This window comes from Vidua macroura, chromosome 6 (assembly GCF_024509145.1).
Source record: "Vidua macroura isolate BioBank_ID:100142 chromosome 6, ASM2450914v1, whole genome shotgun sequence".
Lineage (NCBI taxonomy): Eukaryota > Metazoa > Chordata > Aves > Passeriformes > Viduidae > Vidua > Vidua macroura.
In genome coordinates this window covers 7911965-7934089 of record NC_071576.1, presented here as the reverse complement: position 1 = coordinate 7934089, position 22125 = coordinate 7911965, and the positions used below count along the sequence as shown (strand labels likewise).

The window sequence follows — 22125 nt, the reverse complement described above, 5'->3', positions numbered from 1 at the left end:
AACTCTTCTGTATCCCTGAAACCCATCCTGTCATTCCATCAGGCACCTGCCATTCTCCTTCTCCCTCAGCACAACTGGGCCCCACGGAGATCAACATCTACATTCCCAGAAGGACCTAATTCAGCAGTCCTCTTCAGAGCAAAGTCCTGTGATATGGCCACACTTCAAGCCCAGGAACAGTTTTTCTCTGTAGATAAGGAAGAAAAGAAGCAGTACTAGCCACTTCTGTAAGAGCCCAAATATTAGAGCATTCACCAAGGAGTTTAATTATGAATTTAATATCATGTGGCTTGCAAAAGTTTAAACTCAACTCTCACAGATAAACGAAGCCAAGAAAGCCAAGCTGCCTTCTAAAGACAGGGAGCAGAGAATCTCCCATAACTCTCTTGAAAGTGCAAAACTGACTGCACAAGTGATGCACTGGATGATGAAGAACTGGATAGAAAAGCAGTGTGTGACCTACTGACTAAGGCACATTCTTCAGAGGGAAATCTGTGACCCTCCTCTTCCTCACCAGAGGTTGTCATCTTACTGCAAATCCACAGAGGTTGGAAAGCAGAATCCAGAAGCCCCAGCACAGTCATCCACCCACTTGTCCCATGTCCACTGTTCCCTTGTCTTCCGATGCCTCCTCGGCCAGGAATTGCCCCTGCACCATTGCTGGGCAGTCTCCTCCATTGCCAGATGGACACGGCCACGAGTGGCAGCACGGTGAGGAACCAACCTGTGCCAGGGCAGCTTCTGGCTGCACATCAGGAAGAATGACAACACAAAGGGCTGTCAGGCTTTGGAAAAGGCTTCCCAAGGAAGTGATGAAATCCACATCTGGACTAATTACCCTGGAGGCACTCAGCTCTAAGGAAGTTTCCACCCAGAGTGGAAACTCCAGTAGAATTGATGTTCTCACCTTCCTTTCTGTAATGTGGGACAAAGTATAGATGGTTCAACCAAACAGAACAAATAAGGTAACTGCTGTTTTTAAAAGTAGCCTTTGTAGGACACATACAGGGACTTGTTTGCTGTCCCCAAACAGAAGAAAACAACAGTACAGACTAAGGAGCCAGTGGGGTTTGGCTGTCTGGGAAGGCGCTGGCTCATCTCTAAACGTCTGACTGCACTGGAGTTTTGTACCTCCTGAAACAGAACACGGCTTATGATTCAAATCTTTGATACTGCCCATTTTAAGTCAGTGGAAAAACAAACATCACAATCCATTGAAAGGTCATTATACTTACAGTTAATAAGCCAGAGTACATTTTCATGGGTCTCAACCCTAGCAACATATTATTTTATTATATTTGAAAATGTGTGGTAAATTGCCTACCAAAATAAGCATGGACCAATACCTTTAAAAATTAGTCATGGGTGAGGTACATATACAGAGATACATGCTTATATTTCTTCTCTCTGCTCCTCCCAAATGTGTGATTTCATGATCATTCAAGATGATCTAATCCTAGAGCACACTGTTTGCCTCGCTGGTTGTGTGCTTCTGCCACCCTCAAGTCAGCATGAACTCCTTCAGCTCCCTGCTCCTCAAAACCTCCTGTCTGCAGCCATTCTGCTGTGGCTGCATAAGGGCTGCTGCTGCCAAACAGAATGGGAGGCATGAGTGCCTTTACAAGCAGCACAGACATCAGTGGGAAAAGCCGCTCCTGCCAGCACAGCCTAGGGAAAGGTGAGCACACCTGGCACCTGCACATGTGCAGGGGACGTGCCTGCAGAGCTGTTCCCTCACAGCAACGAGTGATCGCCTTCCTGGTGGGACCCTGGTGGGATCTGGTGAGGAGAAAAGCCTCAGCCTTTGTCTTGGCTTTGTGGACCAGGCACCAGGGCAGACAATAACCATGGAATGGAGATATAATTATAAATATAAGGATGTGAGTAATGGCAGGGCATTGTTGTGATCACTGAAGTGCTGTGGGGTATCTGACTGACCATTGTGCCTAGGACCAGGTGTCTGAGCAGCTACAGCCTCTGGAATTGTTTAACTCCAGTCTTTTGAGGCTGATTTGACACTTTCATAGAGATAATGCAATGAATGTGTTGCTGCTCAGTGCATATATATACATGTGTGTATATATATATATGTGTATGCACAGATATGAAGGCTTCTCCCTAAGATAGCTCAAAGAGAGCGAGAGCTATGGGAGCCATTTATTTGCTGGCAAATAAAAGACAGTGGATTAGTGATGAACAAATAACCAAACACTTTATACAAGTCAATTAGCACTTGATGAGAAGGATGCACTCTCAATGTAACACTGCTGCACAGCACTGGAGAGGCTGTAATCACTGTCAGGAAGAAAGGGCAGTGTGACACTACCCTAGAAAGTTTTCTATAAAGTCTACCATGAGCAGTCTTGAAATGGTCTCTTAGCAACAGTCAGTGAAATACCCTGTCATTTCTTTTAATTAACATGCAGCGAATATGCATTTAGTTTTTAACTTCCAGGAAGTAAATATTGCTTTGAGTTAAAATAACTGATACAAAAACTCAGAAGAAAATGTATATAAACCTAAATTCATAATAACTGGTAAAATGAAGTTGTCCACATACTGATGAAAAAGCATACAGTCCTGAATCTCCCTCATTTCAAATTCCCAACTATACAATGCACAATAAGACAGTAGAAATAAAAAGAATATTTAAGACAAAACAAAACAAAAAGGAAAATACTGTGCTTCTGTACAAGTAGGTCAAGAAGGAACTTCAAATTAAAGCAATTTCTTGCATGATCATTGTAGAGCTGTTTGTAATTCCATCCAAAAAAGGACAAGAACCAGCCCCAGAGCAGAATGTAAGACTACCCTGATCATTCGTTTCATCTGTAATGGAAATTTCCCTGGTTAGAAATTCTGACTGACTGAAAAGGATGGGCTATCATACAAAGAAACAGAATATAGAACAAAGATTTTATCACCATAGATGCACCAACTTTTAACTGCTAAACCCTTAAAAGCTTGCTTCACTAGAGAGCAAAAGTAAATGTAAAAGAGAGGATTACCTGGGCGGAACTGCTTCACCACAACAAAGCACTGCCGAGAAGTATTAAAGATCAGGATTGACACACTGAGGAGGAAGATAAAAAACACCAAAAGATCAATGCTTTATGAAGGATTAATGCAGAACTATTAAACTTAAATCTTGTGAATTTAATTTCAACTACATAAATACATGTAAGATTTATTACTAAAGCCTCAACAGAGCAAGGTCCTTGTCCAAAAAATCCGTCTAGAGGGATAGATAACGGATCATGTTTCCAAAGCCCATAACAATTTTGCTCAAAACTGAGTCCCTTTTGTCTCCTGGTGTGCAAAATAAGCACCAATCAATTCCTTCTTCCTAACAAGAACAAGACCACCACCCCCTCTTCCAGTCTAAGAACACTGGTACTAACTGGCAAAAAATCCTTACAAATAAAAACATATTTCCCCCTTATATCAGTCTCAAATTAGGGTAGTCAAAACCTCAGGCACAGTCTAGTTTCATTCAGAGCCAGTGATTTCCGTAAAAGCACAGAGCATCTCCTATGTGCAGATACTTGCTGAGCTCAGGTTTCAAAACAGACACCATCCAAGTCCAGTTTTGTACAAACTTAATCCAGTAGCTTCACCTGCTACATTCAGTGGTTCTTTGGCTGCTTGCAATAAGTGTCATGGGGACACCTGATGGGCTGAGTATTTGGACATGCTCTGGATGTGTAGAGTACTGATGCTCTCTGCTTGCCTAACACACTGTCAGGTTTTACCAGTTTAAGAAAATGCAGCAAAAGATTTTCTCCTTAGTTGGTAGCCCACTGCCACCTGAAAAAACAAGTGTGTATTTTGCTCATTACTATGGCAGCATTCTCTCATTTGTTCTGCCTCACTGTATGCCATTGAGACGTTAATTCATTATTCTATGAATTCTACAATGGATATGACTCACAATGGCATATTTGCAGGGTTGAGTCAAACTTTCAACTTTCCTTGTAAAAGAGCTGTATATTTATTTTCACTATTTGATTTAATAATGAAGTCCCAAGCTGCCAAAGAAAATGCTATCTGATGATTATTAAAAACAATATTAATGTTTATTATAATAGTACATAAAAGCCAAAACAGAATGGAGAAGTCCAGATGTTAGTATTTATATTCATGCTTGCTATTCTCAAAGACCTGTACTGCATATTGATGGCTTCCTGCCCCGGGAGATGCCATTTGCAGACAATTTTAAAGCAAAGGTTTTAGCCTTCAGAGAGGCTGGAGGAGAACATTCACTCTGTTTACTGGCACTAGGGTTCTTTCTGGAATATCTGGGAGTTTGTGCGGGAAGAAATGAAGTTAAACCACAGACCGTAATATTTTTAAGGTTACTTAAATATTATTCTTTTATTCTTTGATTTTTTTTTTCCTTTTCATGACCATTCCTCTCCCCAAAGCAGTACTGTCTGAGGGCAGACACTGCTCTAAATAAAAGAGGAAAAGGAATTACTGCCACTGAACCTTTGTTGTTTTGTCCACGGGCACTGCCTGAAACTGGAGAGAGCAGCAGCCTAAAGCTGCTGATGAAGAGTGGAAGCTCCCTGAAGCAGATGGTTGCCCTTTACCTTTCTTTACATCCACCACCCCAGGCCCAATCTTTCCTTTGGCTTGCCTTCTTCAGCACGTCTCATTAAATAACTCATACCAACTCATTAAAAATGGCTCAGCTATTAGACATTATTTTTTCCTAGGAGTCAATCACTTGAGATTTTTATGGAACAGATGGGAAAATTAAAAACAATCTGTCAGAATTAAGGAACAAGATCAAATTAGCTGGAAAGGAGTAGCAGCAAGTTATTACAATTGTCTGCTTCTCACACCATCTTGAGATGAGAGGGTACAGAAATGGCACAAATCTGTAGAACTTTCTATTTAATTACTTCTAATTTCTGAGAGCCTGACAAACAACTTTGAACAGAAATGTACATTTTTTAACAAACCACAACACACAAGCTCTAATATTTCCTGTCAGAGTTGGAGAGTCATGGAAAAGAAAGTTCAGAATTACCTTCTTAGGAGGGGGTAACATTGGGAATGCCATTTGCTGTTTCATTGTTCACAAGAAACAATGTAACATGAAATATTTCCACAGGTCACCAGGTCTGTAACTTCTGAAAACCCACTGAAGGCTGCATTCAGGACAGTTATTTGAGTATTACACAAAGTTAGAGCAAGACAGTTCAACTAAGCTAAGTGGAGGAGCCTCACTCCCATTTTCAGTGGGTTTCCTTATAACGACTCAAAATGTGGGTTTATATGATTAGTCTGGCCTGTAAGGAAAATATTTATCTTCTGGAGTTTTAAACCATCATACAAAGAATTCACTACAAAATCAGTCTGAAATTGCTATTTTTACAGATGATACAGGCTACCAAAAATAACTACTACAAATCCATTAGTAGGTCCAAATACATCTTTCAGTGGTACCATACCATCAGGTATTATAGAGGTATTTGATGCTTCAAGGCAATTCCCTTCAAAGTATTACAACCAGGTCTATTTTAGGGTATTATATACACAGTTTTTAAGTGAGGAGTAAACATACAAAAAATTAAAACATCCACAAGGACCTTTGTGAGCATCTCCACAATTAAAAGATACAGAAAAGAAATGAAGCCAAAGTTGTACATTTGGGAAAAACACACAGAAGCACTAGAAAAGAAAAAAGCCCAGCCACATTCCCTAAAAGAAGGCAGTAATACTATACAAGAATTTAATCTAAAATGGGTATCAAAGGCGCTAATGTAGTAACAGGCTTCTTGTCTCAAATGGGAGCACAAGACCACTTTTTTATTATATTTTACAAAGGAAAGCAATACCCAGATATAAAAGGATCATGATAAATCCCAAGCTTCCATCCATGCCTTAAAACAACCTCTGCACTAAGGAAACGCTGTCTCAGCTCGGACCTGCTGATCTTTACACTTTGTGTGGCAGGTTACTTTTACCATATTCCAGAGGTGTGGATCTTTGCTGGCTATTCCTCCAGCAGCTGACTCTGGGGGAAATCAGAGGTGCAAAAGGAGAGCTCAGGAATGCAAATACCACTGCCCAGTGAAGGAGACTCAGCTCCTCCACACCACATCTGTCGTGGCTGCATTAGGGACTACAGCCAAACGGAAAAAGAATTTATTAAGAGATGACAGGGTGTGTAAAGCGTCTTCCAGGGCTGGTGAAGACCACAGACCTACTTAGCCTTCAGCCCAACCTCATCCTCAACTTCCCACTGCAGTAGCTCTCACTCACTTTATACATAAAATAAATCACTACTCTAATTACAGTAGAAGTTTTCCCCAAATTACAGTTTCCCCCAAAGCAAACTTGCATGTAAACAGCTTACTGTGCAATGATGTATAATATTGTTCTTTCTATAAATAAAGGAACAATTAGAGTAGCTTTAAAATATTTTAAGAAAGATATGTACCTGAAATGTCACATACAAAGAGTGTTTAACCTGTACTTGAGCTGCTGTTGTACTCAAGTTTGCAGTTGAAGTGTGTCTGGTCTTGGCACCTAACACAAAGTTTTCTGAAAGGGATTCCAACTATTCAGCCAAGGCTCTCATGTAGCATTTAACCATTTAAACTTCAAGAAATCCCCAAGTGAAATAGGTATTAGGATTCTCTGATGGATATTTGACTTCCCTAAACTAAGTCAATGTGCAGAAATCAGATAGCTGAGCCAAGGACACTGCAACATAAGAGTGCAGAACCTTAATTCCTCCTCCACCTTTAAGACTCTTAGGAAAAGAGAAAATACCCACCTGAATACAACTTTTACAGCTGAAAACACTGCTGAGAATAGTTTAGAAAATGACTCCATTGTGTGTCATAGAAAACTACTTCCACATTTTTCCTTCCCCCAACATAGTACAGCTCTGTATTTATTGAAATCACAGTAACTGATGCTTTGTGATATTCCAGCTCAGCAGACACTTAGCTAGAAATACTACAACTTCACACTCTCAAACCTGAGAAAGGAAGGTGGTGTTTCATGGAGCAGCACAAGACACACAGCATTTGACCACAGCAGCTGAGGTAGGGGACAGATGAAAACTGACATCCTGTTAAAATGTGCACACACACATATGGACCATGCAAAGTTAATTCTTTTGAAATACATCCCAGCAATTGAGATCAACAAATGAACTCCACCACAGTTTCTTAAATGTGTACTTCTAGAGCTATAGTTAATCCACATGCAACTGCTGACACTTACTAATTGCTTTTCATGAGACAAACTTTCAAAATCCTTTAATAAATAAAGATGGATTCAGTCTTTATTCTTAGATGTGGTCTTAATGCTGACTTTACAAATGTGAATTTCTAAACTAAAAAATAATTTTAGAAAATCCCCACAGTACAGCAATAGCAAAGACAAGGACAAGACTCCTGTATTTCCGTCAGTGAGCTAAGACTCTCAGGGCTGGAGATGAGAGCTTTTAATGACAATCCTGTACTAATAACTAAAATACTAATACATTAGGTAAGTGATGAGGTAACACAGGCAAAGAAATTGACCTTTCTTAAATCCTTGTAAGAGCAACTCTGGAGCTGCTTGTGTCAAGGATGATGGGTATGTGTGTGACACACACAAATTGTGATCAGAAATGAACAGTGGAAGATAAAGCACCTAAAAAAAGACTGATATTAACATTGAAAGCCAGGACTTCTCAGCTATTAACCTCAGCCACTTTCACCTACTTTTAAAGATTAAAAAGTATCTCAAAAATAGTTTAAGGCTCGTAATACTGGTAAGTGCTGCCTAGAAACAATAATCTCAGCTCCATGGGGGAGACTTTAGGAACGAATGATATATGATTTCTAAAAAACCACAACAAACCAACCAAACCAAACTACCAAAACCCCTCCAATACTACTAATACAGCGCCTGCAGTATTTCAGTTACCATTCTCAAAGAAAAAGGAATGGCAGATTCCAAAAGAAGACACAAAAATGGCATGCAGGAATAAAAGCAAGTAAGTGATTTAATCAGCCCCCTTGACTCTCAACAGATATTTGGTTTTAAAAATCCCTTTGATACAATCAGAAGAAAATAATCAAATGTAGTGTGCAACCACAGAGGTATTTAGAGATGCATTCATCTCTGCTGGAGAGCATGTGAATATAAAACATACATTTCATATTTTTGCCCACATAGCTCATAAAGGAGAAAATGTCAAGATTTACAAATCATACTAGACGAAACGTTAGTAATAAATAAATAAATAAATAAATCAGAAATCCCATAATTGTTTTAGCTTTAAAGTATAAATTTGTTTTTCTTCTTGAACTTATATGAATTTGGCTTTCTTTGTTCATAGAGGGATGACAAATTGATTATTCATAGTTTTCCATGTCAAGCCTGTAATTCCAGCTAGTCTTTTTAAAATATCGTATTTGAGAAACACCCAAGACCACAAATAAAGTTTGTCCATAAAATGCTAAAGGGTTGGAATGGACTTTAAAGATCCTCTACCCCCAACCCCCTCTGCCATGGGCAGGGATGCCTCCCAGGCAACCAGATGTTTAAGGTGTTATCCAACCTGGCTTTAAACACTTCCTGGGCTGGGGCATCCACAATTTCCCTGGGCAACCTGTTCCAGTGCCTCACCACCCTCACAGTAAAACATTTCTTCCTGATATCTAACCTAAACTTTCCCTCTTTGAATCTGTACCTTGTCCTGTCACTACAGTTCCTGACAGAATCTGTCTCTGGCTTCTCTGTGGGCCCCCTTCAGATCCTGCAAGGTGCTGTGAGGTCTCCACACAACCACATTCACATTTGGGAACGTGTCCTCTCCTTGTTTGAATCTAAAATGATTGTGCTTTCAACTTGAAAGCGATAATCAAAAACCACATAAACTTGTTTGAGAGCCAACACTCAAAAGCAATTCTTTGGGAGGAGTCAACCTTTAGGAGGGCCTACTTCATCTTATTTTGAAATTATTTTTGATGTCTGTAAGAAAAAATTGTATGTAGCCCCCATGCCACTTCTGTATTCAAATTAACCATCAATTTCACAGCTGGACATGTCCTGAAAACTTTTAATGTGGCATCTAAAGCGCTGTCTTCTTCCTTTTATCAGCACAGCACCCAGAACCTTAAGCCAGAGAAAACAGCCCCTTCGTTTTCAGAACAGAGATGTAACAAAGCTGTACCCTTTGATTATTCTCCAGTGCAATTCCTTTAGTTTCCCAGAGCTTTAACTATAATGCAGATAGTCCTGAGATTAAATGTGTGCGCTTGCACAATCTTTACTGGTTCATTTAAGTCTTCCTTCAAAGCATTTTGCATCTTTCAAAGGCCAACACCAATCCAATTGGCTGCTTAAAATGCAGCCTATTACAAAAGCAAAGCTATAAGCTCCTGACAAAAACATTCACCCTTTCATACTAATCACAGATAAAGTGGATTTGGCAATAGATAATTAGAGACATCTAAAAGACTTCTGTATTCGGATGAAATTTGAATGCTTTCTCCAACACAACGTAAATATTTAATACTAAATAAACCCAGAATAAAGAGGTGAGCCATGTATGCTTAAGAAAATAAACGTTACTTTGGAAAAAATCAAAAGGAAGATTGCTTTCAGTAAACTGAACTGCAGCAGGAAGTTGTTCATGACAGCATAAAGCAGGAAGCATATATTTGGTTAATCATCAGACCAGCTTAAAATTAACTAAGAAGTGGTAACAAACCCATATACATGCACTTTTAAAACACAATTTGTATCTACTTGTAAAGTAGCAATTTGTATTGCCAACCAGAGAATATCATCAGGACAACTTCTTTGGAATAAACAATTCTCTCAGCAACTTATTTTCACACAACAAAGAAAAATTAGAAAGAAAATTCAACTGCAATATAAATGAGACATCAAAGCAGGCTGCTCTCAATAACATTCCTTAAGTGTCATATCTTGGCCAGTGTCCCAGGATACCCTTAGAAATGACACATTGCATCTCAATGGGATTCTTTCAACAAAATATTTTAATAAATAAATTCAGGTTTTATGCTAATGTATTTGATTAAATACAGCTTTATGGGAATTATGTGCAACAGATGTCAGAGCCTGATGGGCTTTTGTTCCAATTCCTAATTATTTGTGAAACTGCCATTTATAAATGCTATCACATAATAAGACCAATAAATAATCCACCCAAAAAGCCTAAGTATGCCTCTATTCCATTCTGAAATGGCAAAAGTCAAAGATTTAAAATACCATCAGGTTTCAAGGACAGCTTACAAAACAAAAAAGTTCAAGTGTTCTGCACTAAGGTACGGGAAACCAGCAACTTTGTTTATTACCTACCAAAATACAAGTATGATGGTAGTTGTTCATATTTTCCTCAATTTTCTAGAAAAAGGTTTAAATAATTCCATCTTTTCCAAGAGAAGTTTTCAGTTAAAATTCTAAAATACAGGCACTCCAACTACAGAACATCTCCTAGCTTGCCTAAGATTATTTTTACCCATCCCAAGTGCAGGCCATGATCATGCTACTGTCTCTAGGCCATGTACAAACTCTTGGCACCCTTTACACAGAACAGATATATTTCAAAATCACCTAAAAGCAGAAGTCACCTTTCTAATTTCACCTGAAATCACCTTTCTAATTTCAGTGATTGTAAGAGAATGAACACATTCATTTATTTTGCATATCATTGGAAACACTAGAATATTAAATCCCTAAACTTGTGAAAAACCCAAGATGCTTCTAATCTGGATACCAGAAACCTGTATTCAGAAATTAATGACTAACCAGCCAAAATTCTTGTGTACCTGCTTAGTTATAAGAATTTTCATGGATTCTATTCTTAAAATTAGGCAAATATTTAACTTCCCAATGAAGCAATGCCCTCTATAAAGATTGTATTGCCATTTTACCCTGTTTCAGTGATAGAGCAGAGAAGAGACTATATGCTATAGGGTGCTTTCATATCATATGCTTAAGAAGATGAAATGAGAATCTGAAAATTTATGACTTCATGTTTCTCTTTGATAACTTTACAGCATCTCATGTTTCTCTCATTCCTATGCTTTTATTTAAATTGGATCCTAAGGTAACAACATAGTAACTAATTTTAAAAGACAGTAAATACGCCTGCAGAATTCCTGGCACAAAAGCAGAGGATCTGTCAAGCCTTCACTGTAGAAAACCCCCAAAATGAACAACAAAAAACACAGCATTAAGTGCATTTTATTTGCAAATATTGTATGCAAACAAATCGTGTAATTACTTGGGTTGAAGGAAACTAATAGGCTACTACATTTTTTCCTTCTAGTACCAGGAAAATTATCATTATCCTGATAATATCCTTGATAGACAGATATCAAGCCTAGACCTGAGCATTTTCAATGACAGTGATTACAAAACACGCCTTCCTGGATTATCTTATTGCTTTTTGGTAAAACCAGTTTCTTAGTGTTTAATTTTAAAAATACTTTCCCCACCATACATCATTTCTCATTCTGTCATTGATTACTGATGAAATTTAATTATTCTGGCCTGTTCTGTAACTTTCCTTTACATTTTATGATAAGTGGTAATTTCTCTCCTCAATTGTGATATCCTTTGCATGAACATGCCCAGCTCTCATTCCCTTCTCTCAGCTATTACTTCCCTAAACTTTTCATGATTTTTGTTTGTTGAACTACCTCCAGCTGATTTTAAACAGTGCATTATCTTCCACACTATCTTTGAAGATAATCAAGAAAATTCCACATCACTGACACCCCGGAGGAGACATTACAAAGACAGACAAGGTTTACAGAACAACAGCACATCATTGAAAGTGAAAGGCATATGCCACCCAAGAAAAACTTTTTTCTTTTCTTTTTTTTTTTTACCTGTAATGATGTTTAAAAGCTGTATTTTAAAGCTACTGTGACAATTCTTGCACAAAGGAAGCATCTGAGTTAAATTTCATGGTGTCTTATAATACACCAGGACATAAACCAGAAAAATACATACAGGATTAAGTTTCCATAAAGCCCAAATGATCTGGCATATGAAATAGGAGAAGGAATTTAATCCACTCCTATAATGTGGTCAGGGCACATGACTTCCACCCTGTCTCCATAGCTGCCTGTGCAGCCACTGAGCCAGAATAGCACCGGTGGCTCCTGCAGGCCATGGCCCGGCTCTGGTGACCCATCCCTGGCCGGCTCCCGTGGCCAGGGCCGGGATGCAGCCGCAGCTGCTGGGCTGCGTTCCTCAGTGCCCTGGGCAGGACCTCCTGATCTCTGCCCTGGGCCAGGTAACTGCACAGCACACAGCCTCCACACCTGCATCCCCTCCTTCTGAGTTATGCTCATTTCTAACCTGCCTCCAGAACCTCCTCCTGTTTGCCTGCAGGACTGGTACCTGCAGGAGGGAGCAAGCTGAGGTGGAGGTTGCTTTGGATTCCTTCACCCTGTAAACTCACTCCTGATGGAAAACTACACTTTTCAGTTGTCTTTGTAATAGATAAAGTGTAAAGTCGTTTCTTCTGAGGAAGCAAATTAGATTAGGAGTTAATTTGTTTGAAATGTGAAACAAATGACTCTCTTTACTTGAAAAAACAAAAAGGTAAGTCTTATAAAGTAGGAATATAAGAATAAACTTTCAGCTTTTTTCATTAAGCATTTTTTAAGTCAGGAACTATTGCTGAGTCACTGTGACATGTTTTTGAAGGTAAAAATGCAGCATGAATGGGGTACAATGCATGTGGAGCTGAAAGTTTTTTAGTCCAAATGCTTTTTATTCATCACATGATATTTTCAGAATTGAAGAAACTCACATAACTATCTTGTACACAATTCAGTCTCCTCAAATTTGTTCTCTTTTAAATGCAGTGAACTTTACAGTGAATTTTTCATACTTTCAAATAGAGAGGTAGACATAATTTTGTTTTGTCAACTAGGAAAAGGTACAGTTGTGTCCCTGTTCTCAAGCGTTATTACTCAAAGCACAGAAGGGAGCACATGACTGTACACTGACCTTCATCTGTTCCCAAATTATGCCTTTTAAAAGCCTTGAATCTGTTTAAGGGGAGCTGCTGAAACCTGAAACGAACGTGGTCTATTGCTTTATAAAGTAGATGAATGTAGAACTTAAGTATTACATTTCAGGCTCTTACTGTACTATATATAGCAAAATTAGGATGAGGGAGAATATAACTGTAACCTGAGTCTGATTTTAGAGAATATTTTTTTGTTACAGGTATCAATGGTTACTCTGTAAAATTTAGTATGTTTCTATTTCTAACAGAAATCACCACAAATTTGCAGAAGGAAAATGTTCTCCTGATAAAGACTTTTATTTTTAAAAGCCAAGCCCTTAAAAAAATTAACAGCTCTTCAGCCCACAAATCACACCCCCACAAATTGCTAACCAGTTCTGACAGACCCAAGTCTAAAAAGAATCTTGAAATACACCTTGTATCTAAATTTTCATTGCTTGCACTCTGCCTGATTTTCATCAGGATATGTTTAATAATGACCAAACACATCATCTTGAGTATTAAAGGGAAAATTACACTTAATTAGAAAAGTCAGCAGTGCCTAACTCCAGAAAGCATCTTTGCTGTGTGCCTGACACAACAGGCCAAAATTATGTAACTCTTAGGAGCAACAGCTCAATAAACTTGTTCAATAATTACAGTGGAGAAGAGGTAATCAAGGATTTTTACTTCTCAGAGCCTTGTCCAGTCAAGGTTTGGATTTCTCTAAGGATGGAGATTCCTCAGTCTCTCTGGGCAAAGCATTCCAGGACCAAACTACTGTCCATAGGTATGTCCTTGTGTCGTGGATCTTCCTTCTGTTTGAATGTAAACCTAAATATGGTAAGAAATGCTGCTTCTTTTGTCTATGCTGACACACAGTTGACTTTTGAAGGCACAGGTTCCAAAGGTTTGCCTTAACACAGTTTATTGTGTGAACAGGAATAAATTGCACATAACTATTTTTGTCTTCAAGTGGCAGGGAGGGATTGGGAATAAGCAATTACTTGTTTAACATAAATTACAGCAGTGACTTCAGGATTGATGACTAGTTCTGAATGATCTTGATCTTAAGAAAGCTCATGAACCACATACTGTAAACTCATGCCCAGATGTGCAATAACTAAACGAAAGAAAAGAAATAAAAGGAAAAAACAGAAAAGTAGTACCAATTCTGCTATTTTACCTTGTGCTAGAGTTACACCACCAGATACATATAGTTAAATGATCTTGCCCCACTGCAACATATAGTGAGATTTTAAAAGATGACTCACATCTAAGGCAAATGAAGTGACTACTGCAGTCCTGTGCTTTTGTCTTTGTATAATTTAATCAGCTGTTCATCCGAACAGTTGGAAAGGATACATTTATACAACAATAACTTCATCTCTCCTGGTAAATATTTTCTCGTATCTTTTGATGCAAATCTATTAAATATTGGCTTATATTGACCTAATTTGAAGTGAGACAGAACACTGGGCTCCCAAAGGAACCCAGCACACAAGCTCTCAGTTCACTACCATGCAGCAAGGAAGTCAATCTTAAGCATGTTTACTTGTGCTGCTGAAAGAGGATGACAAATAAAGACATGGGTTAGGCACAATGTCTGGTTTTATATGATTACACAGTTGTTTTTTTAATTAATCATCACTAAATTCATAATACATATAAATTCTATGCAAATATATAATACATACATGTGTATACATACATGTTTATTACAGACACTTGGATCACTTAACAGTCTTACAGCACTTCCATAAGTAGTAAGCCATGAATACTTATGAAAAAGTATTATGGAAAAGGGATCTTAATTTTGGAAAACATCTACAATCTTCTTCAAACAGACATACACACCAGGAAATCCTGACCAACAGAACTGTGTCCCAGAAACCTCTCCTCTTCTTCAATATTTATCTTTCATTGGCAGTAATGAACCTGTAAGAGCTCTTTCAGCATGAAGTTCTTTATAATCTTCAAGAACCAGTTAAAATTACTTTTCCACATAATAAGCATCACAGCTATTAAAATACATCAAAATGTAGGGCTTTAAAGTATTATATGGGATTTTGAATCTGACTAATATATTGGGTAATAATTGCCTTCCTATTCACAGAAAAAAATTATGTAAACCCATGGATTTCCTACGCAGGAAGTTCACATTACTACCTTTGGTGTCAGAAGCTGCAATGAATTTCCTTGTGAAAGAGTGTTAGACATTCTGCAGTTCAACAGTAGTCACTAATAAGTTGGGGTGGCAGCTGTTGTGCATCTGAAGCTAACAAATGTTATGTGACCAGAGATGACTGGCATGACATGTGGCTGTAGCCTTTTTATAAAGTTATGTTCTCAACTATTTCAAAAATGTCCACAAAAGTCCTTCAGAAATACTGTTCCCAAGAAGTTCATGGAAAACTGATCCTTTAATACTTACCCCACTCAGTTAGTTGCATATATTCACACATTATCACAGAGTGATAAACTAAAGTTTAAACAAAAATAGTCATACAAATTCATCTGGAAGTCATGTTCTCAGCACTGTGACTTGAGGCTGGATTCACTTGCTTGAATGGGAATATATTAAATTTCCAGCAATCAATTATCATTTCAGCCTTTGTATCTGCCATCATAAATTCAGGCACATGCCCATATGGACAGACAAAGTGCAAAGACAGAACTGTCTTCCAGGCAAATTCCAAAAGCAAGTGTGAAGTTCAGTATTGAAATATCACTCCCTTTTCTCTCCTCATTCTCAAGCAGTACAGGAGGCATTTTTAATCCAGCTAATGCCTTCCCAGTCCTCCTGAAAATTTTACCTTCAGAATCTTTATATATATAAGAAGTGTTGCTAGAATTTTATATCCCTCCCAGGCACCCACATGCATGTAAAGACTCATGTCACAAAAAGACTCATGAAAGAACTTAGAGGGTTCCAACAGAGAAGGATTTCCCAAAATGCAACTGATTTTAGTTATTTAATGCATACAAAAAAAAAAAAACATCTCTTGATGTGGTTCGGGTTATGTCACAATTTATTTTAGTGTTTTGCTGCATTTTTTACATTTAATAGATTTAGAAAATCTTTTTCTTGGAAAAAGTTGTTACCCTTGATTTTATTATTATCTTCTAGTGCCTGAATTTTCAGCAAACAGATTAAATATTAATACTTTTTGAAAGACATATAAATATTTTAGTTTTTAATAACACTGAGACTTGGTCTGTTTTATATACACCTTATTGTTATAATCTTGTATGAACTGATCTTTGAAGTCAGGAGTTAATTGCTTTTCTTCCCTGATCAGAGAAATGCATTTGGAAAGACAGAAGAAACTCCTTCCTTCAGGTAATAAATTCCCACTCAAAAAAGAGGATTTCATACAATCCAAACTTTCAGTTTCATCTTCTATGTAATCATTAAAATGTACAATAATCTGTTAATAATGTAATGTGTAAATAATGTATACAATAATGTGTTAATGTACAATTATGTGTTAAAACTCTAATATTGGAATAGTCAAACACAGACAAAACTCACTGAAAACATAATAAACCACAAGGAGATTTTTAAATTTATGCTAATTCTATCTTAAACAGTAGAGAACCACCTGCAGGTATTACACAAGAAGCGAGAATTGAAGATGAAATTGGAGGAAAGAAAACATCAACAACACTTGACCAATGAAAGAGAATACAGTATGAAATACAACATGAAGACAATGGGAAATAATGTGATACCATCATTACCTGTCATGTGTCCTCATGAAATCCCAAAACTTCTTCGTGCCATTCTGGGGGGAAAAAAATTAAAAATCAGTTAAATTAATTCCAACTGAAAAATTACTATAATGAAATTTAACAAAACTTGAGAGGCATTGCTTCGAAAACTTAGTATAGTTAGTTTATGAGGCCAGTATTCTGAATGTTGACAGTTAGTATTACAGACACTGAGAACTGTCTTAGGAGAGTTCAAAATCTTAGACCCACAATAATATGATGACAGCTAGCAGACATTTATGGCAGCCTTCAGGCCCAGCTTTGGCCACAGCATCAACTTCAGCTGCCCAGTCTAACCATTCATGGTGGCAGGAAGCCATAAACAGCTCTGTTTTAACCAGTAAAGTAACCCACAGGTATGTCCTTCCATGTCCAGAAATGCTCTTACCTTGAGACCAGCTCAGCATTTACCTCCTAACTAAACCCATGTGGGAACCAGGAACAAGACACCTTCCCTCTAACCCCTTACAAGCACCAAAATAGGAGTTTTATCTACACCTAACATGAAGGGGTCATACTTCACTCTACACACAGCAGCTGTTCCTCTGCACTGCTGCTGGTGCCGAGGGTACTGCCTCACAGCAGGCTTGAAATCACAGCACTCACTCAAGAACTGGGAGACATAAAATGGCTGATTTTCTCAGGATGGGCCAATTCCTCTCCTCTGCCAGCTTAAAAATAACAATATCCACTACAGCACAGATGACAGTGATCTCTGAAAACAAGTGTTCTTTCATAATTATAATGAACACATATACCTTGCTAACATTTATATTATACCTTGTATAGTTACCTATAGCAATTCATACACATCAGTTAATGGAGATGCATATAATTCTTTATTCTCTTTACTGGAAGCATGATGGTGTTTTTCAGCTCAAATACAACTCAAGAGATTTCACTCCCAGGTTGAAGTCTGTGTTAGGAATCAGTATGAAACCAGAGGAAATTCTAGTGGTTGATACCTTTTTCTTATAAGCAACACAAAAACGAGACCTGCTGAAGACCTACATACCTAAAATATGCTTAATGTGAAAAGCAGCACTTGACTTCTATTATAAAGTATGGTTAAATGGATGATCAAACCCTGAGCAACTGGTTAATGATTTAAAGCAGGTAAATGTGAGCAATGAGAGAAGAATCAAGTTCAGTTGGTGTGTAAAGGTGCCAACCAATATAGACAGGCCCTTCAGCTCTATTACAGATGTCATGGCTACCAAGTACACAACAGCTGGTGGGGATTAGATAACAAGCACTCTGGTTCAGAGATTAAGCCCCTGAGCTTTATGAGTTTACCAAGCTTTTTGGAAGAGGGACTGTTTGCTTGCTAGCTGGGTTTTTCTTCATTCTCACAACTCTAATTATAAACAGTTGTTCACCTCAAGAGAAACTCTAATCCATGCTTCCATTGGTGTGTGCACATACCTTCTGTTAGCAGTGACAGGAATCCAATGTGTGCATTACAGGAGAAGCCCTGTCATTGTTTAAATGCAATATAATGTTGAAAGGGAAATAAAGACAGCAAATTCTTAAAGTGAACTGAAATATTAAAGCTATTGCTTCAAAACCTGAGTGTATATCCAATTCATTCCACCTGCTGAGAGACAGAGGAACAACTTTGATAGGACTATGATACAGTACACAGCTGCAACATGGGCTGCGTTGTATGGTAATATAATTTAAGCTATTAAGTGTGCAAGGTCAGCTCAATCTTTCTGTAGGTTTATTTCTATCTGTAAGCAAGGTATTTGTTGGATTTGTTAGCAGATTGCTGAGCAATTCTCCATTTAAGACAAAAGAACTGGAAAACTTTATACCAAGGGTAATTTCTCCTGCATGTAATTTCATATTCTTTCTCTAGCCTCAACCTTCCCCTGCTCCAAACCATAAGTTGGTGCTACTATCATCCACTCTCCCTTTGCAGTGTCCAGTTTGGAGAAGTGCGGGTGTCCAGCTGCTGGAGATGCCAAAAAAAAAAAAAGCCTGAATCAAGTCTCTCCTTGCAGTAATTTAGGCTGTTAGTCCTGTGATACTGCATTCTAACAGTCCCACCAACAATCTTCCTAGCTCTTTCCTTTTGCCATCATTTTGCAAATTATAGAACCTGATCACTTTGGAGCACTTATGAGAGGGTTTCAAATAGCTAAGGAAAATTACACCCTAGAGAATCATCCTCATACAGATGGGATCCATCAGAACTGAATGGCCTCTTCCCAAGGATGAGCTCTACTACCATTAACAGAGCCTACCTCACAGATGTGCACATCATTTTTAGCAGAAAGTAAAAGAAGGAACTTAGTACCTAAAAAGAAATTAATCGGAAAATAAAATCTGTATTTTCTATTTTCTAAGCCCAGGTAAAGTATTTTCTCTAGAACATGATTTGATTAGTTTAAGACCCAAATTCAAAACCAGCCACAGGCTAAATTATTTTGAGTCAAGACATTGGTTAGTATCACATACTCTGACTGGACAATGCTTACTAAGATAATTTCTGCCTATATTTGAATGAATTTTTTTTTCATATGATCAAGTTGCACCTGTCCAAATAAATAAATCAATAAACAAATGAAACATTCCAACATCTCTTTGTTTACAGTGGCAGAAACTCAAATGAGCCCCATTCATGCCCTATTGTTGAAGTCAAATGTAATTTGAACCCAACCGAATGGAGTTGAGTTTCTATTGTACCCAATGCATGGTTCTTTCCTAACAGACTGGTAGGAAGGTTGCTAATTATTAATAGCATGTAAACAGTTACCAATGGTTCTTATGCTGTTTTACATACTTTACAGAACATTAATTCCAGCCAGCATCTAACCAACTATATCAAGCTGCATGTAGTATCTCTATCTTATCTTTGAGACAGAAGTATTACTTGCAGAACTGATGAAGATTCATGCTTTTAGAAGCCAAGTGGCTATGATTACTTGTTAAAGCGTTCCACTCTACATATCCTGGTCTTTGACAAAACTCTGCTATGACCACAGTTACAGACAGCTGCAATATTAAAGGTATCCGTGGTCAACATCATTCCTGAAAAAGAGAAGTATCTTTGTGAAACACAAAGGCGCTCTCAAACCCTTAACATTTTTCATTTTAATAAGCATATGTGATTGCATTATTACAAGTAGTCCATTCTCCAATGTCTAGGATAAGGAACAATCACAGTATCTCTCAATGCAGTGAGAACTGAGTATAACTGCTGGGAGATCTAAACATTGATGACAGGAAGGAGAAAGAATTATTTTATGACATTTGAGAAAGATTTAAAAAATTATTCTTCAAACAGGGAATGTGTCCTGTGATGTTTATAAAGATAAATATGTCAGAAGTATTTTACACTAGTTTTAATCTGTTCAGAATAGCAGTTCAGATACTGCAACAACCTTGTGTAACACATAATCGATTTGGTAAATCTTTAATCACAAAGTAATCACACTCTAGTTCTGTGTTCAGTGATCAGGTTCTGTGATGTTGCAACACTCAACTAGTGCATATAGTATGTGTAAATTAATAAAGCTGTATTCCAGGAGAGGCAGCAAGAGAGAGAACCTCGTTTCACATTACACAGAAGACAGATCACTTACATAAGTACTAATTGCATAAGAAAGCCAAACCAGGTCAGACAAGATGTCCATCTTGCCTGGCAACCAGTCTCTAAAATTTAAGAACTGAGAAAGCACACAGTGATGCTTCCCCAGAACACTCTTCCAAGTCTGGAAAAAGGCACCAAAGGGTGGCAAAAGACAGTGCCTCAAAAAGGCACCCAAATAAACACAGTCCTCCCTCAACTCTAAAAAGCAAGCACAAATAGTCATTTCAGTACCACTTGAATGTGCAAAGTGGGTCACAAGACCATACTGTCTGTAAGACTGACTTGGTAATGGCATTGATAACTTAATCAGAATTAACAGCAGCTCACCCCCAGCTTGACAGTCTGCACAAGGAGACTCAATGCCTTCTGGTTCAAGTGATTCCAGGACAACCAGGCACTGCCAAGTGCTCTCTGCTAGACAAGTGTTGACAGTGGCTGCAATATTAGCAGATGGGACTCCTACCTGTGCAGAGCTGTTTATATCATGCATACTTGATCTTCACATTCTCTGTCTTTCTACCATCCTTGAAACAATTTTCTTTAGACTCTTCCTGCACCAGCTCAGTGCCATAATTACAGGCAGGAGTCTCTTCACACTGTCTGTAATGGATCAGCTGGACTTGTCTGCAGCCTATCAAAGTACCATTCTTTTTACCACATGCCCTCTAGCAAAAATGCCTTAAGAATCACTGTGCCAGGGATATTGCTGTCCTTTGCTTTCGTCCACCACCTGAGGCAATAAAATATCTGAACAGCAAGGTCAAGTCACTGCCAGAATGCCTAAAGGATAACTCTTGCTTGCTAGAGGAACTCGCCTAAGACTTAGCCCAGGCAGGCCAATAAAGAAGAGAAAAAGGACTTGCTGTGCTAATGATGTAGAAAGAAACATTCACTGGCACTGACTGTAGGGTGATCCTGGGTATGCTCCACATGTGACAGACCCTGGACGTGCTCTGATTGAAGTCACTGGAAGTTTCTACTCTTCACTTGGGGCAGCTTCAATGCCTTCCTCCTTTTCCCTGAGGGCAGTGCCCATGCACAATCTGCCACCTGAGAAGAACCAGCTCTTGAACCAACTCTTACGTAAGTCTTAATGTGTCTGCACAGGTACCTATACTGATCACTGTTAGACTGATACCATCCTGGGCTTTCAAAATACACCCAACTCAAACAAACCAATCCCCTCAGTCTTGCTCTGGTGTACAGCCCTCCAGAGACTCACAATTTCTCTGCAGATGCAGCTTTTTCAAATGGAAGGAATAAGTACTTAAACACAAATTTAGAGAGAGAGGTGTAGGCCTTTCCTCAAGGATCATGCCAAGAATCCTCCCAAAGAATGAGATCCTTTTCGTAAGTAATTTAATTGAGTTAGAGCTGTGGTACTCCAGTTATAAGATGCTACTGAGTTTCAGGGTGAGGAAGAGAAAGGACAGGGATGCTGTAGTCCATGGCACGCAGCTTACGGTAACCTTGATACAGCGCCACACTAAGGGCTGACACAGCAGAAGTCTGTTAAATCATGAATCACACAGAGAGGGTGGATGTGAAAAAATATTCACTCTTTCTCCTAATATAGAAGCAGTATGTCATAGCTGGCTAGCTGGGAAAAAGGCTGAGGTTTTGCTGGGCACTGATCTTCTCTGATCAGCCTCATCTCAATGAACCAGTGCTCAAGTCCTGCAGCTGCACAGAGAGGTTTGCCTTGCTTATGTATAAAAGAATTAACGGACAGCTTCTGAAA

The 22125-nt window shown here is 38.4% G+C and overlaps 1 protein-coding gene across 3 annotated transcripts in view; it reads right to left on the bottom strand.

The window, feature by feature from the left end:
* NUDT14 (nudix hydrolase 14) overlaps positions 1 to 22125 on the bottom strand; it is a 58502-nt gene that overhangs the window by 13953 nt on the left and 22424 nt on the right. For all 3 annotated transcript variants that reach the window (XM_053981186.1, XM_053981187.1, XM_053981188.1), the window contains 2 exons: positions 16757 to 16800; positions 3009 to 3073 (listed from right to left, as the gene is read on the bottom strand). In XM_053981186.1, coding sequence (XP_053837161.1) covers positions 3009 to 3073; positions 16757 to 16800 — 109 coding nt within the window. The remainder of the gene's footprint in view (positions 1 to 3008; positions 3074 to 16756; positions 16801 to 22125) is intronic.